We start from the raw sequence: 13,331 nt of genomic DNA on the forward strand, positions 1-13,331 counted from the left end.
TTAAACAATGCCAGTGTTTTTCCATTTAGCTAAAGGAATCAGAGAAGTATGTTGATTTTGAGGAATCATGTCTTTTTTGGGTAACTTTCAGTGGTTCTTACCCTGTTTCTCCAGGGTATAGTTACTTGTACACAGTGGATATTTAAGAAGTCTGCACTGACTGATCCTTAATTGTAAAATAAGCAGTTCTCTGAAATGCCCTTTCCTCTGACTCTTTGCTTGGTGAATTTCTTTCATGATCCAGTTCAAATATCACCACTGAAATTACCCCCACTCTTACAGGAAATGAACAGGCCTCTGTCCCTAGAGTAGTTGGTAAGTATTTTCTAGTGCGCTGACATCATTTCCTTGTGTATCTCTTTCTCATCCTCGCCTTTTCTCTACCAGGGAGCAGGGACTTTGGTTTATTCATCTTAGTGTCTCCAGTGCCTTGTATGTGCCTGCCATGTATGTGCGGTGCTCCAGAATTGTCTAGCAAATGAGGTGGCAGCAAGAAAACTCATTTTACAAGCATGCTGTAGGCTTAGATGGGAAAACTCTGCCCTCTAAAGGATTTTGCCTCTTTAGAATTTTTCTGCAGTCAAGATACTGCTGCTAGGTGAATGATTAATCTATTAATCAATGATTAATTGATTATGGCCCCATGATCTAACCTGTAGATGTAATTAACTTAGAGAAAAGTTAGCCTTTTTTCCTACACCAGCTTCTTTTAAATTAAGCATAACACATAGGTGATACTCAATAGATATTTGTTAAGGTACAGATGTCCACCAAGATGTTAACCATGACCATTATTTGGGGGGTGGTATTTTTGTTTTTTAACTTTTTTCTTTAGATAGAATTTTTTCATTATTTGAATTTTCCAGTTCAGGATACATATATATTACCAACAAAATATTGTCCATTTTTAAAAGATATGGTACATGACAGAGACAGTTAAGAGAAATAGTGCTTTTGTATAATTTGGAACCAGTCAGGTGGGCATGGTGGGCCAGTCCATTCTTTGGTAACAAATCTCAGTGGCATAGGAAAGCAAGTATTTATTTGCTACAGGTGGATGGGGGTTCTACTGCATCCAGTGTCTCAGATCCAAGCCTTTTCCATCTCAAAGTGGCTTCTGAAGTTACTGCAGCCAGAGGAGGGAGACGGAAGAGACCTGCCAGCTCTCATCTGCCTTGGCACATGTCACTTTGCCCTCGCCAAAACTAGTCCTGTGCGTGGCCTCAAGCTGACTGCAAAGTAGAATGGAAAATGCAGAGGAGCACCAATAGTCTCTGCTAACATGACTGTAACTCTTTCATTTTCCAGTTACTGTGATGAATGTATGTTGGATCCAGACTGCGGTTTCTGCTACAAAATGAACAAATCAACTGTCATTGACTCTTCTTGTGTTCCAGTTAATAAAGCATCCACAAATGAGGCAGCCTGGGGCAGGTATGTCACTCATTACACACCATAAGAATATACAATCAAATTTCAGAATGACAGTTAATTTTAAACTTACAGAGTGACTGCACTTGAAGTCCATGGCTACACTTCTTTTAAACTGGTCTTCATAACGACATTATTTTGCAGCATGTACTGATGAAAGTAGGTACAAAACATTGCAGCTGTATGTTTCATAAACTTAGAGTAGAAAGCACTCAAGCCTAGACTTCAGGAAGTCCACATTCCAGACCCGCCTCTGCCCTAAGCTGTAGGAATTTGGATCTTGAGGCTGGTGTTCCTAAATATTGCCAAGGCAATTTCTCCTGCTGTGTATTGTTTAACTATACCAGTAATTTCCAAAGTCCCAAACTTAAGTGAAAGACAGAAAATTGTCAAGTCAGAATTAATTAATCTCATTTTAAATTCTTTGATGGAACTATTGTTTTGTTAAAATACTTTCCTGGAGTTTAATGAAATTAAGCAAAATAAGGATAAAAGTTGGTAATCACTGGCACGTCATTAATCTGGGAAACTGTAAACCTTTCTCTTTTTGAGAGAACACTTTGGTTAGTAGTAGGCTCATAAATGAAATATTTGTATAGAACAAATAATTCCCCACATTTATGAACTAATATTCGTATCCATGGACATAGAAAACATGCAAATATTATTTGACATGACTTAAACCTCTTTTGTGTTTTAAATTCCCATAAAAGGAATAATGTGCTCTCATCCTGTCTGCCTCATAGTACTGATGAAGGCAATGAAATCTGTAATAAAGCACTTGTATCTCCTAGGAGCTATAAGGATAATATATCATCATTAATCATTATGCTGTTGTCATTAATTATTTTATTAGAGAATTACTCCAAAGAAGTAGAATAAATCATATGGTAGTTGAGTGAAAACCCAGACCACATTTTAAATACACTAATTACAAAGAAATATGTAAAAGAAATGCAATTATTACTTAAAATGAAAAGTTGAAAGAGCTTCTTCTAAAAACACCCAGTGTGTAATTTTCATCAGTCAAGCTTCAAGAGGGAGTAATTGATTAAATATTTCTGGATGTAATAGTTTACAGTTTTAACCCTTATGATTCTTTTTTCAATAGAAAAAACTGAAAGTTACTAGTCTAGAATCATGAATATGTTATGAAATCTGTGTATGTAGTTTCCTTTATTTCACAGAATGACCTTATAAACTTATTAAAAATGTCTACTAATGGTAAGGGGATACTAAAATTGGACATTTCTCTTACCCTCAGTAGGACGTCTAGAGGTCAGAGGCCTCAAAATAGGAGTTTTGTTCTTTTTGAAAATAACAAATTATACAACTTTTTAATACAAATGTATATTACTTCTTTTATTTCAACTTAAATCGTATATTTTATTTATATTTTTATACCATTATTCCTTGACTGCACACACTGCTACAGAAAAGTGAGGCACAGATAATACCTAAGTAGAAAAAATACAAAGAACTAAACAAAATAGACGAAGAACTTTTATATTTGTAGAATATCCTTAGATAATCTCAAACTCTTTACCCAAAAAATACAGGCTTCCTCACTCTTCTCTGTGCAGAGCAGCAGCCCTCACCCCAGCTTGGCCACTGCGGTTGGTTGCCTCAATCTGTGATAGAAAGAAAGCAAAAAAGACAGGATATGTTCACCATGAAAAAGTCCTACAACAGATTTTCCATTTGTAGGGAAAATAGCATTCATTGTATTTTTGTTTGTTGGTTGATTGATAGGTTTTATACGATTACCTGCAATGGAATTCTCGGGGCAAAATCTACCATTACTTGGATTCACATCTGAGATATACTATTTATAGATATTTCAGGGGCCAGTATTGAGGCAGTTCATAGCCATATATCCTGATCTCTAACTGTAGCTATTTCCCGAAGGGACATGGGGTGGAATGGTAATACCATTCATGATGGACATCATATGATGATTTTGATGAACTCTGAATTGTCTCAACTAAGGAAAACCATTTGTATAATCAACCATAATTTATTGGAAACAAAACTTTGAGTCAATCAGCATGCTTTTCTATATGTTGGTAAATTTCAATAAAAAATATTTTTAAAAAATCATTTAGTTCTCCAAAGAAGATCTATCTACAAATGGCCAGTAATTACATGAAAAACTGCTCTATGTCACTAATCACTAGGGAAATGCAAATCAAAACTACAGTGAGATACCACTTCATACCCATTAGGATGGCTACTATCAAAAAAACAATTGTTGTGGAGGATGTGGAGAAACTGGAAACCATGTGCACTGTTGATAGGAATGTAAAGTGATGCAGCCACTATGGAAAACAGTACAGTGGTTTCACAAAATTTTAAAAAAGAATACATATCATCTAACAATTACATTTTTGGTATATCCAAAAGAATTGAAAACAACATCTTGAAGAGGCATTTGAAACCCATGTTCGTAGCAACATTATTCACAATAGCCAAAAGATGGAAGCGAGCCAAGTATCAATTGACAAATGGGTGGATAAACAAAATATGGTATATACATACAATGATGGATTATTCAGACTTAAAGGAAAGAAATTCTGGTACATACTACAGCATGGATAAACCTTGAAGATGTTATGTTAAGTGAAATGAGCCAGTCACAAAAAGACAAATGTCGTATGACTCCACTAACATGAGATACCTAGAGCAGTCATATTATAGAGACAGAAAGAAGAGTGTTGGTTGCCACGGGTCGGGGGAAAGGGGGAAAAGGGAGTTGTTGTTTAACGGATATGGAGTTTCAGTTTTGCAAAATGAAACTAGTTTTGAAGATTGTTTGCACAACAGTGTGAATATATTTAACACTGCTGAACTGTACAATTAAAAATGGTTAACATTTAAAATGGTTAAGATGGTAAATTTTATGTTATGTGTATTTTACCACAATTAAAAATAAAAAAGGAAAGCCCATTTAAAAATCATTTAGCATACTTCTAGAAAATATAGTGCACCGAGCTGAGGGAAAACCTTCCCCTCCTGCCCATCACCCCCTGCCCCTCCCACACGCATCCCACACACGTGCGAACACTGGTTTAATGCACAGCTGAACTGGAGAGAAATCCCCAGCTGCCACAAATGAGAGGGAGAGCAGCAAGCCCATATGGAGACCCAACAGCCCATAGGAATATCAGAAGCGAAGCAGGGCTTCAGGGTGAGAGGTTAGTGTTTTAGTTGCTGAGGGAGATAAAGCTCCCGGCCTTGCCTCTAGAACTGTGAAGTGCTATTTAGGCTCTGAAACAGGGGCAAGAAAAACCGGCCTGGGCTGGGCTGGGCAAGCTGCTGACTTCTGCTGCCCACCTGGGGCCCTGAATAGAAGCAGTGTCACACGTGAGAAAGCAGAACCAGGAGCCTTCACTATGGGGAAGCACACTGCCTTTGTGAAGCGTGAACGTGTTGAAAAACATGAGCACTAAAAAAAAGTGGGTCCCAAACTGGAGATATCCACAGAGCCACCTCAAACATAAACATGCCGTTGTCAGAACCCAGGACACATGAGACTTGCTTGGAAAGCAACTCAGTAAATATGAGATGACAGTCAAAAATTACAAACTACATCAATTAATGAAGGAAAGAAAGCCACCAAGAGTGACAAATGGAAAAATGAATGCCTAAAGAACCTTGTATTACAAATAAAATTTTGAAAGAGATTTTTAGATAATATGTGTAAAAGAAATAAAGAAGGTAGTATAATTGTTTCAATTATACTGAAAGCTGTAGACTTATGAGTTGTGCATTGTATGTGTACATGTGTATGTAAGTATCTGTACAGGTATGTACCTAAGTACAGACTTAAGAAAATTAAAAAAAACCTTGGAAAACTAAAATAACATAAAATAAAAGATAACATAGAAGGTGGTATGGGAACTTCTAGAAAAAAGCCCTCTATATTCCTTTGTTTGTTTTCAGAAACAAATGGAGACTATAATTAGTTTTGAAACTTGCTAAATATACATGTTAAAAATATGAGTGTCATTTCTTAAAAATATGTACTAATAGAGGGGGAAAAAACCAAGAGAATCAATCAAACGAATAAAACAGGAAAAGAGGGAATTTACAGAGGGAAAAAAACATGGTTAGGAGGAATCACCAAAAAACCCAGCAAAATTAAGTATAAATATACGCTTGTTATTATAGTAAAGATAAACCAATTAAACATACCTATTAAAGACAAAGATCCTCAAACTGGATTTTTTTTAATGCAGTTGTATGCTATTTACGAGAGACAATCATAGAAAGGTTGGAAATAAAGGAGTGAAAAAAATTAGATAAGTGCTAAATCAAGAAGACAAAAAAAATAACAGATTAGAGAATTGGGAAAACTTAATAGCAAGCTTGATGTAAGAGTTAAATAATCAACCTAACACATAGAGAATTTCATTCTTTTCAGGCAAACATAGAGCACTTATGACAATTTACCATATTCAAGAACAATAAATTCAAGAAATTTTTTTTTTTTAAGATTTTATTTTTTTCCTTTTTTCTCCCCAAAGCCCCCTGGTACATAGTTGTAGATTCTTCGTTGCGGGTCCTTCTAGTTGTGGCATGTGGGGCGCTGCTTCAGCGTGGTTTGATGAGCAGTGCCATGTCCACACCCAGGATTCGAACCAACGAAACACTGGGCCGCCTGCAGCGGAGCGTGCGAACTTAACCACTCAGCCACGGGGCCAGCCTCAAATTCAATAAATTTTTATAAATGTATATATATTTCAGTAAATTTTAAGTAAATCTAGATAGCCAATATTATGCAAAACATATTTTCTAACCAAAATGCAATAACACTGCAAGCAATAGAAAGATATTTATCACCACTTCTACTTTAGTTTGGGAGGTTAAAAAAAATACTTCAAATTAATTAAAGGGGGAAGAAGAAATCTTAATGGAAAATAGGACATTAAAATTAACAACTGAAAAGATCCACAGGAAGTTAGAACTAGAACACAGAGTTAGCCTGTAGAGTGAGCAGACGATGGAAATTAAAAGATAAGAGAAAAAAATAAGGCAAAGCAAAGAAATACTAAAGGATCAAAAAACAAAAGTAAGTTGTTTCTTAGAGATCAATGTAATGGAGAAACCTCTGGTAATACTGGTTAAGAAGAGAAAGAAGGCACAGATAAACAGTATTTAGAATGACAAAAGGGCACATAACAGATAGTAAAGATTTTAAACCTCATAAGAGAATACTACGAATAAAATTGTCCAATGCATTTGAAAACAGGTAAAACAGACAGTTTTCTAGAAAAAATATAATTTTCCAAAACCAATTGGACACCTCTGTGAAGTGAGATTTTTATTCCCATTAGACAGAAGAACAGTGATGCTTAGAGGGTCTGAATGACTTTCTCAAAGTTAAAAAGCCAGTAAGTCCACCACTTTTAGGGGAACAACATTTGGGTAGTGGAAAGATGCACATTTTAGAGTCAGACAGTTTCAAATTTGAGCTTTTATCATTTACCTCATAAGTGGCCCTTGGACAGGCTGGGCCTCTCTGAGTAAAATGGGAGTCATATAATTGCTGTTTAACAGTCTGGTTTTTATGAAGATTAAATAAGGGTCTATCTGAAGACACTTGTAAAAATAGAATGCCCTGTGCAAATGTAAGTAGTAATATCTTTTACTAATTTTTATTTTTTTCTTAGATTTGTCAGTAACACATTTTCTAGATTAGAATAAGCACTTCCTAACAGATAAGTGCATTAGGATACTTTCTATTTATTTATCTGTGTCTGTGCATCCACCTCCATATCTCCTGGCTCTCTCTACATACGAAGCCATGAATAATCTATTCTGGAACTTTAAACACCCTGACTCTTGAAAAGTATTGCTAATGAGGGATACTTTCTTAATGTGCTGATTCAGTATTTGTTTCCTATAATACATCATTTTCGCCCTGTAATTATACACACTAAAATAGCTAGATAAATTCCCTATTTGGCAATTCATTGTTCTAACTCGCACTGAATGCCTGGTTTATTGTGTTCATTCAGCAGAGAAGTTTTTCTGAAAGCTGCACTCTGATACAACAACCAGCCTTTTTTCCCCGCATCCCACCCCTCTCCCACACGGAATTCTAGTCCATCTAAACCCCTTATGAGAAATATCCAATATCCATTATGATTTCCTACCTGTATGCCTTTCCACAGGCTGTCCTTTCTGCCTAGAATTTACCCTCCTTCTCCCTCTTTTTGATCTCTGCCTGACTTTTAACCATTATTTTTTGCCCAGATCAGGTGTCACTTTTTCCTTACAGTCTCTGGTTGGCCCCAGAACACAATGCTGATTATATCCCCTACTGTCCTCTAGCACTTCCTTATATAATTTATATGATAATTATACTGTCTTACATGATAGTAATTTGGGTTTGGATGTATCTTCTCTTCTGGATTATAAATTCCAGTGTCTGTATCCTGCACTATTTTTAATCCCTTGATGCCTTGTACATATCAAGCATTCAATCAATAATTGTTTAATGAGAAATGGAAAAAGCTGCCATCAGTGGAAAATTTATATATAAGAGTTTGAAAGTACCACAGTTCCAAATGAGAGTATGTGGTGTTCCTATCATTTCATTTTAGTTTTATCTCCTGCATTCATACTTATTTCCAGGAAAGGAAACCTCTAAAAGAAAAATGAGAGTGATAACGATTTTAATTAACAATGTTAAATGTTTACTTGGTACTGATTAAAACACTGAAAAAGTTTAAAGAATAAAACTTAACCATGTACTTTAAGAATGCATACTACATATTGCTTGTAGTCATACTACATGAAAAATACTTTTTAAAAATTATTGAAAGGAATATTCAGCACATTTCCTCAAAACATTCACTGGGATATCAGGGAAGCAATATATCTGTAGTGACAGTGTGAGGTGTATTATTAAATTAGGCCAAATAGCAAAAACAGGAATTTTCCTTCATCACCTCTCTTTTTTTAATTTAATTTTTACAGATATGTATCAGTTGGCGTTTAGAAAAAGAAATTTATCATTAACAAACTATATCAGTGTCTTAATGTATTCATATACAGGATTGCTGTTGTTATCAGTTATTTATATTGGGGATTTAAAATAAAGTATAGTTTAAAATTAATTTTGCCAGCATACATTTTATAGAGAGAGAGAAGTAGAGAGAGAATCTAATATAAAATATTTTAATCCATTTTGCTTTTTGAACTAAAGTTTTCTTTGTGTTTTTGCTGGAATAGAAGTCATTATGCTAGATTACCCCCTTTAAGATCTGTAGCTGTGTGCTTTGCATTTGTAAGTTTCATCTGTACATAAATAATTTCAGAGACCACATCCCGCTGGGGTCTTCTTTTTTCACGTGCAGAAACTTAGACTTTCTTGGATTTAGAGATTGTCTCTTGTGAAATCTGATGCTATTTATGATGCAAAGTATACAAATAAGAAAAGCAAAATATTTATGAACAATTTATCTGCCTCCTCCATGTTCATTTGTCCAGTTTCTTAGCTGACATTTAATTATAATAATAAACACATTTTAACAGTTTTATCCAAGTAGTAACACTCATAATACATTTGACTACCCTTCATTTTAGGCCAAAACCTTACATTTTTAGTTAGTCCCTTTTACATTTTTTAAATTATTCTTCAGTTCATACTTCATCTGAAAAGTAGTCTGTGAGTTATTTCTCACTAAAGAACACTGTAAGACTTTTAGTATAATGATAAAGGCTGAGACTAGAATTGCATGTGTTTGATGAATATCAGATAACAATGGCGAGTCTTGCTTCATCAAATATTGCTGCAACTTAGCAACGAGGATCTGGTACTGCAGAGCTGAAGTCTGGGGAGCTTGGGATTTGTCAAAGAGGGGACATAGGGAGCAATAGGAACAAGAGGAAGGAAAATGCAAGACTGGAGTTGATCCTGGAAATGTGAGTTTGGATCAGAGTGTCAGAGAGCCTTATTTAGGAATTTAATTTGATTTTTATAGGTACATTTTCATAGGTGTGGAAATCATGCTGGCAAAGATTTTAGGTGAATGACTTTATGTGATACCCAGATGTGGATATGACATAGTGAGATATAGTTCTCTTCCAGATATACTAAATATATTAAGAAAAAAATTGGTTGGCACTATCAGGATTTTAACACTTGGCAGGAAACATTATCTAACTAGAAATTGATAATGTGTTTTCATTCCATTTTTATTATAACTATCTTCTATTCTTGGCAACTGTGGTTGGTTGTATTATTGTTCAAATTACCTGCTACACTCGCTGGGCAAAGATTAGATTTCCCTCGCCCATTCACTCCTGTTCACATGACTTGCTCTGGCCAAGGAAATGAGTGTGGAACCAAGCTGTGTCACTTCCGAGCTGAAACTTTAAGAGCAAAGATTTGCCGTGTCCTCTTTTCCCTTTGGAGTAAAGTTGGCAATGTCCCAGAATAGATGTTCCTTTAGCCATGGTCACAGAGTACAGAAATGTGGAGCAGACCCACCAGTGACCTCAGATGGACCTGTAATGTGAGCAAGAAACTAACTCAGTTTATGGACTGGGATTTGGGGCTCTGTTGTTACCTCTGCATAACCTGTTCTCTTCTGACTGGTAAAGCAAGATGAACTGTATTCCACTGTGGAAATGGCACAAAATTTTTAAATTTAAATTATAAAAGGAAGCTCATTTTTTTCAAACTATTAAACAAATAATAGTACAAGGAGAAGAAAAATATGGTAAATAATCACAAAAGGAGTTACCGAGTGCCTTAAGTTTGGGGAACGCTGCTCTGGGTGGTAGGGGGCTGTTAAGGCTTTTAAGTCGGGACTAACATGAATGGCTTTGGGTTTAGAAGTTAAAATTCTGATAGAAAAAGGAAGAATTTTTAAAAGAACAGGTAGATGGTAAGGCAGGGCATTTGGAATTTATTAATACAAGCGATGTGGAGGGGTACCGTCTGCATTTTAAAATATATTTGTATGTATTTAAATTTATATTTAAAAATTAATATTTTAAAAATGATATAAACTATTATGTTATATAAATACATTATTATCTTAAAATTATAAAATATATATTTTTTAATACAGACACATAAAAGGAAGATTATCATGTTGCTATGATACAGAAAGAAGAACAGCATTGGAAATCCAAATACTCTCAGAAAGTTTCTTGCTAGGGGCCAGCCCGGTGGCACAGGGGTTAAGTTTGTACGTGCCGCTTCTGCTGCCCGGGGTTCGCCGGTTCGGATCCTGGGTGCGGACATGACACCGCTTGGCAAAAGCCATGCTGTGGCAGGCGTCCCACATATAAAGTAGAGGAAGATGGGCATGGATGTTAGCTCAGAGCTAGTCTTCCTCAGCAAAAAGAGGAGGATTGGCAGCAGATGTTAGCTCAGGGCTAATCTTCCTCCAAAAAAAAAAAAGTTTCTTGCTAGACTGCATGTGTGAACTAAACCCAGTTTTTCAGATGAAAGAACTGCTGCCTCAATACACATCATTTAGTATTCAAGTCCTTCCTACTCTCATGGTTTCAGTGCCAACTTTAAAAAAATAAACAAAATAGTTTTTCCATTATGTATGATCTTGGTTTACAGGTTCTTACTGTTTGTACAACAATGACTGCGTGTTTTATCACTTGGAATTTGCATAGACATTCATGAACTGGTATCAGTCAGAACCCCTATGGCTTCAAAATGATGCCAGAATGGCAAGTGGAAACTATCAGAACACATTACTTTGTCCCCATGATTTCTAGGAAGAGCTCATTATAACGCCCTTCACTGTATCATGACTGGTCTTTTATTGTGACAAGTGCTGTTTTTTCCGTCTAAGAATTTTATTTTTAAAATAATTATTTCCAAGTATTTGCCAACTTCATTTTCATTCCAGAGACACATGTGCCCTGGAACCCTCTAAAAAATAAAATAGATAAAAATTTATTTTTCCTTATTGTTGTTGTTTATTTGATATATGAGTTACAGGGAAAAGATTGGATATAGACCTATTCTGTATGGACAAACACATAAATGTTAATATTCTTATGTTTAATTATTGATAGGTTGGATTTTATAACAGAATTTAAATCTTATTCACATTGGTAAGGTATTTGTAGCTGGAAATATGAAGAGTTTTTTCTAAAGTCATTTTGTAACATTGAAATTTGATATTGTGCTACATGCTATTAAAAATGTATTAAAAAGACAGACATTACCTCAAGACTGATAATCTAGGACAGATAGATAGCAACCTTTATACAAGCCTACTTAAAAATTATTGTAAAGAAATGAATGTTCCTTTTACAAATACATAAAGAAAGAAAAGTATTTACCATGTATACTGCTTAGGGTCAAGGACATTGCGAGAGAACGTGTGAAAATATGTCGTAGAATGTGCAAATATGGAATGAGTTTTATAAGTCAACCCTGGCTTTTAGGAATTTCAAATAATGGAAGGCTTGAGGAATAAAAGTTTATGGCAAACTATGGGAACAGAGTATTTCAGATACAAAACATGGATTGTAAATGTTTACAAAATTGGGTGTTCCAACCCTAAGAAATATTTTTAAATAATGGGAATTCCCCCATCACAATGCCTTACGTGAACTTTTTATGACATAACTGAGGGAAAAAATTTCCAAACTATAAAACCATTTATAAATCATTAATTTCTTCTCAGCTTTTAAGGTTCATGAAAATATATCGTATATTATTCTTTATTCTCTTTTCCAGCTTCATTGAGGTTTGATTGACAAAAATTGTATATATTTAGGTTGTACCACATGACTTTTTAAGGTGTACAACATGATAATTTAGTACACTGTGTATACATTGTGAAATGCTTACCACAATCAAGTTAACACGTCCAGCACCTCACACAGTTACCTTTTGTGTGTATGTTTGTGTTGAGAGCTTTTAAGATGTACTCTCGGCAAATTTCAAGTACATAATACAATCCTATTAACTCTACTCACCATGCTGGACACTGAATCCCTAGATCTTATCCATCTTCTAAGTGAAAGTCTGTCCGTTTGACCAATATTGCCACTGGCAACTGCCGTCCCACTTTTCTCATTCTATGAGCTTGCCCTTTTTAGGTTCCACATATAAGTGAGATGATACAGCATTTGTGTTTCTGCATCTGACTTATTTCACTTAGCATTATGCTCTCCTGGTTCATCCATGTCCTCCCGAACGGGAAGATTTCCTTTTTATGGTTGAATAATATTCCATTGCATATGTATACCACGTTTTCTTTATCCATTCGTCTGTGGATGGGCACAGGTTGTTTCCATATCTTGGCTCTTGTGAATAATGCTGCAGTAACGTTTTTTATTCTTAATGAAAATGAGATTGATGTGTAATACGTGGAAACCCATTTATTAAGGCATTCGAGCCATCAAACTTCTGAAGCTTCGGGGATGGGAAACTATTGTTCATATAACTATACTGTTTTTGTTTTCTGTGAGCGCAGGCTAGTTGACTGAAAACCGATTGACAATGGGAAATCATCTCATTTGTTTTAACATTGAGCTTTTAGGAAGTACTTGATTGTACAGACCTATTGTTACTTTTTAATTATTTGGCTTAGGAAACAGGCATTCAGAATTCTGCTCCGGAGAATCAAGGGACGAAGGAAAGGGGCAGAGCAGTGTTGAGTCAACGTTTTCTATTTCAGTAATGTCTGAAGCTTTTCTACATCTGTGCATTCAAACTCTAGTTTTCATCTGGAGGAAAGTGTGTATGAAACGTCTTATCTGCATTTATTATGCCTATTTAATTATTCAACAAACTGTGACTAATAACTTTGCTTATAACCCAAAATAGAATTGCAGAGCTTGGTATTGGTAAAAATTTGGGGGAGATCAACTAGGACAGTGAGACACACTTGAAAAAGAATTTCAAA

At 35.3% G+C, this 13,331-nt stretch overlaps 1 protein-coding gene across 2 annotated transcripts in view; it reads left to right on the top strand.

The window, feature by feature from the left end:
* Positions 1 to 13,331, top strand: part of SLC2A13 (solute carrier family 2 member 13) — a 273,017-nt gene that overhangs the window by 257,538 nt on the left and 2,148 nt on the right. Inside the window, exon 7 of one of the 2 annotated variants that reach the window (XM_046681222.1) lies at positions 1,309 to 1,434. In XM_046681222.1, the coding sequence (XP_046537178.1) occupies positions 1,309 to 1,434 (126 nt within the window). Of the gene's footprint in view, positions 1 to 1,308; positions 2,151 to 13,331 lie in introns of those variants that run through there. The other variant, XM_046681213.1, reaches the window with a different exon arrangement.

The sequence above is a fragment of the Equus quagga genome, chromosome 1, assembly GCF_021613505.1.
Source record: "Equus quagga isolate Etosha38 chromosome 1, UCLA_HA_Equagga_1.0, whole genome shotgun sequence".
Classification (NCBI taxonomy): Eukaryota; Metazoa; Chordata; class Mammalia; order Perissodactyla; family Equidae; genus Equus; species Equus quagga.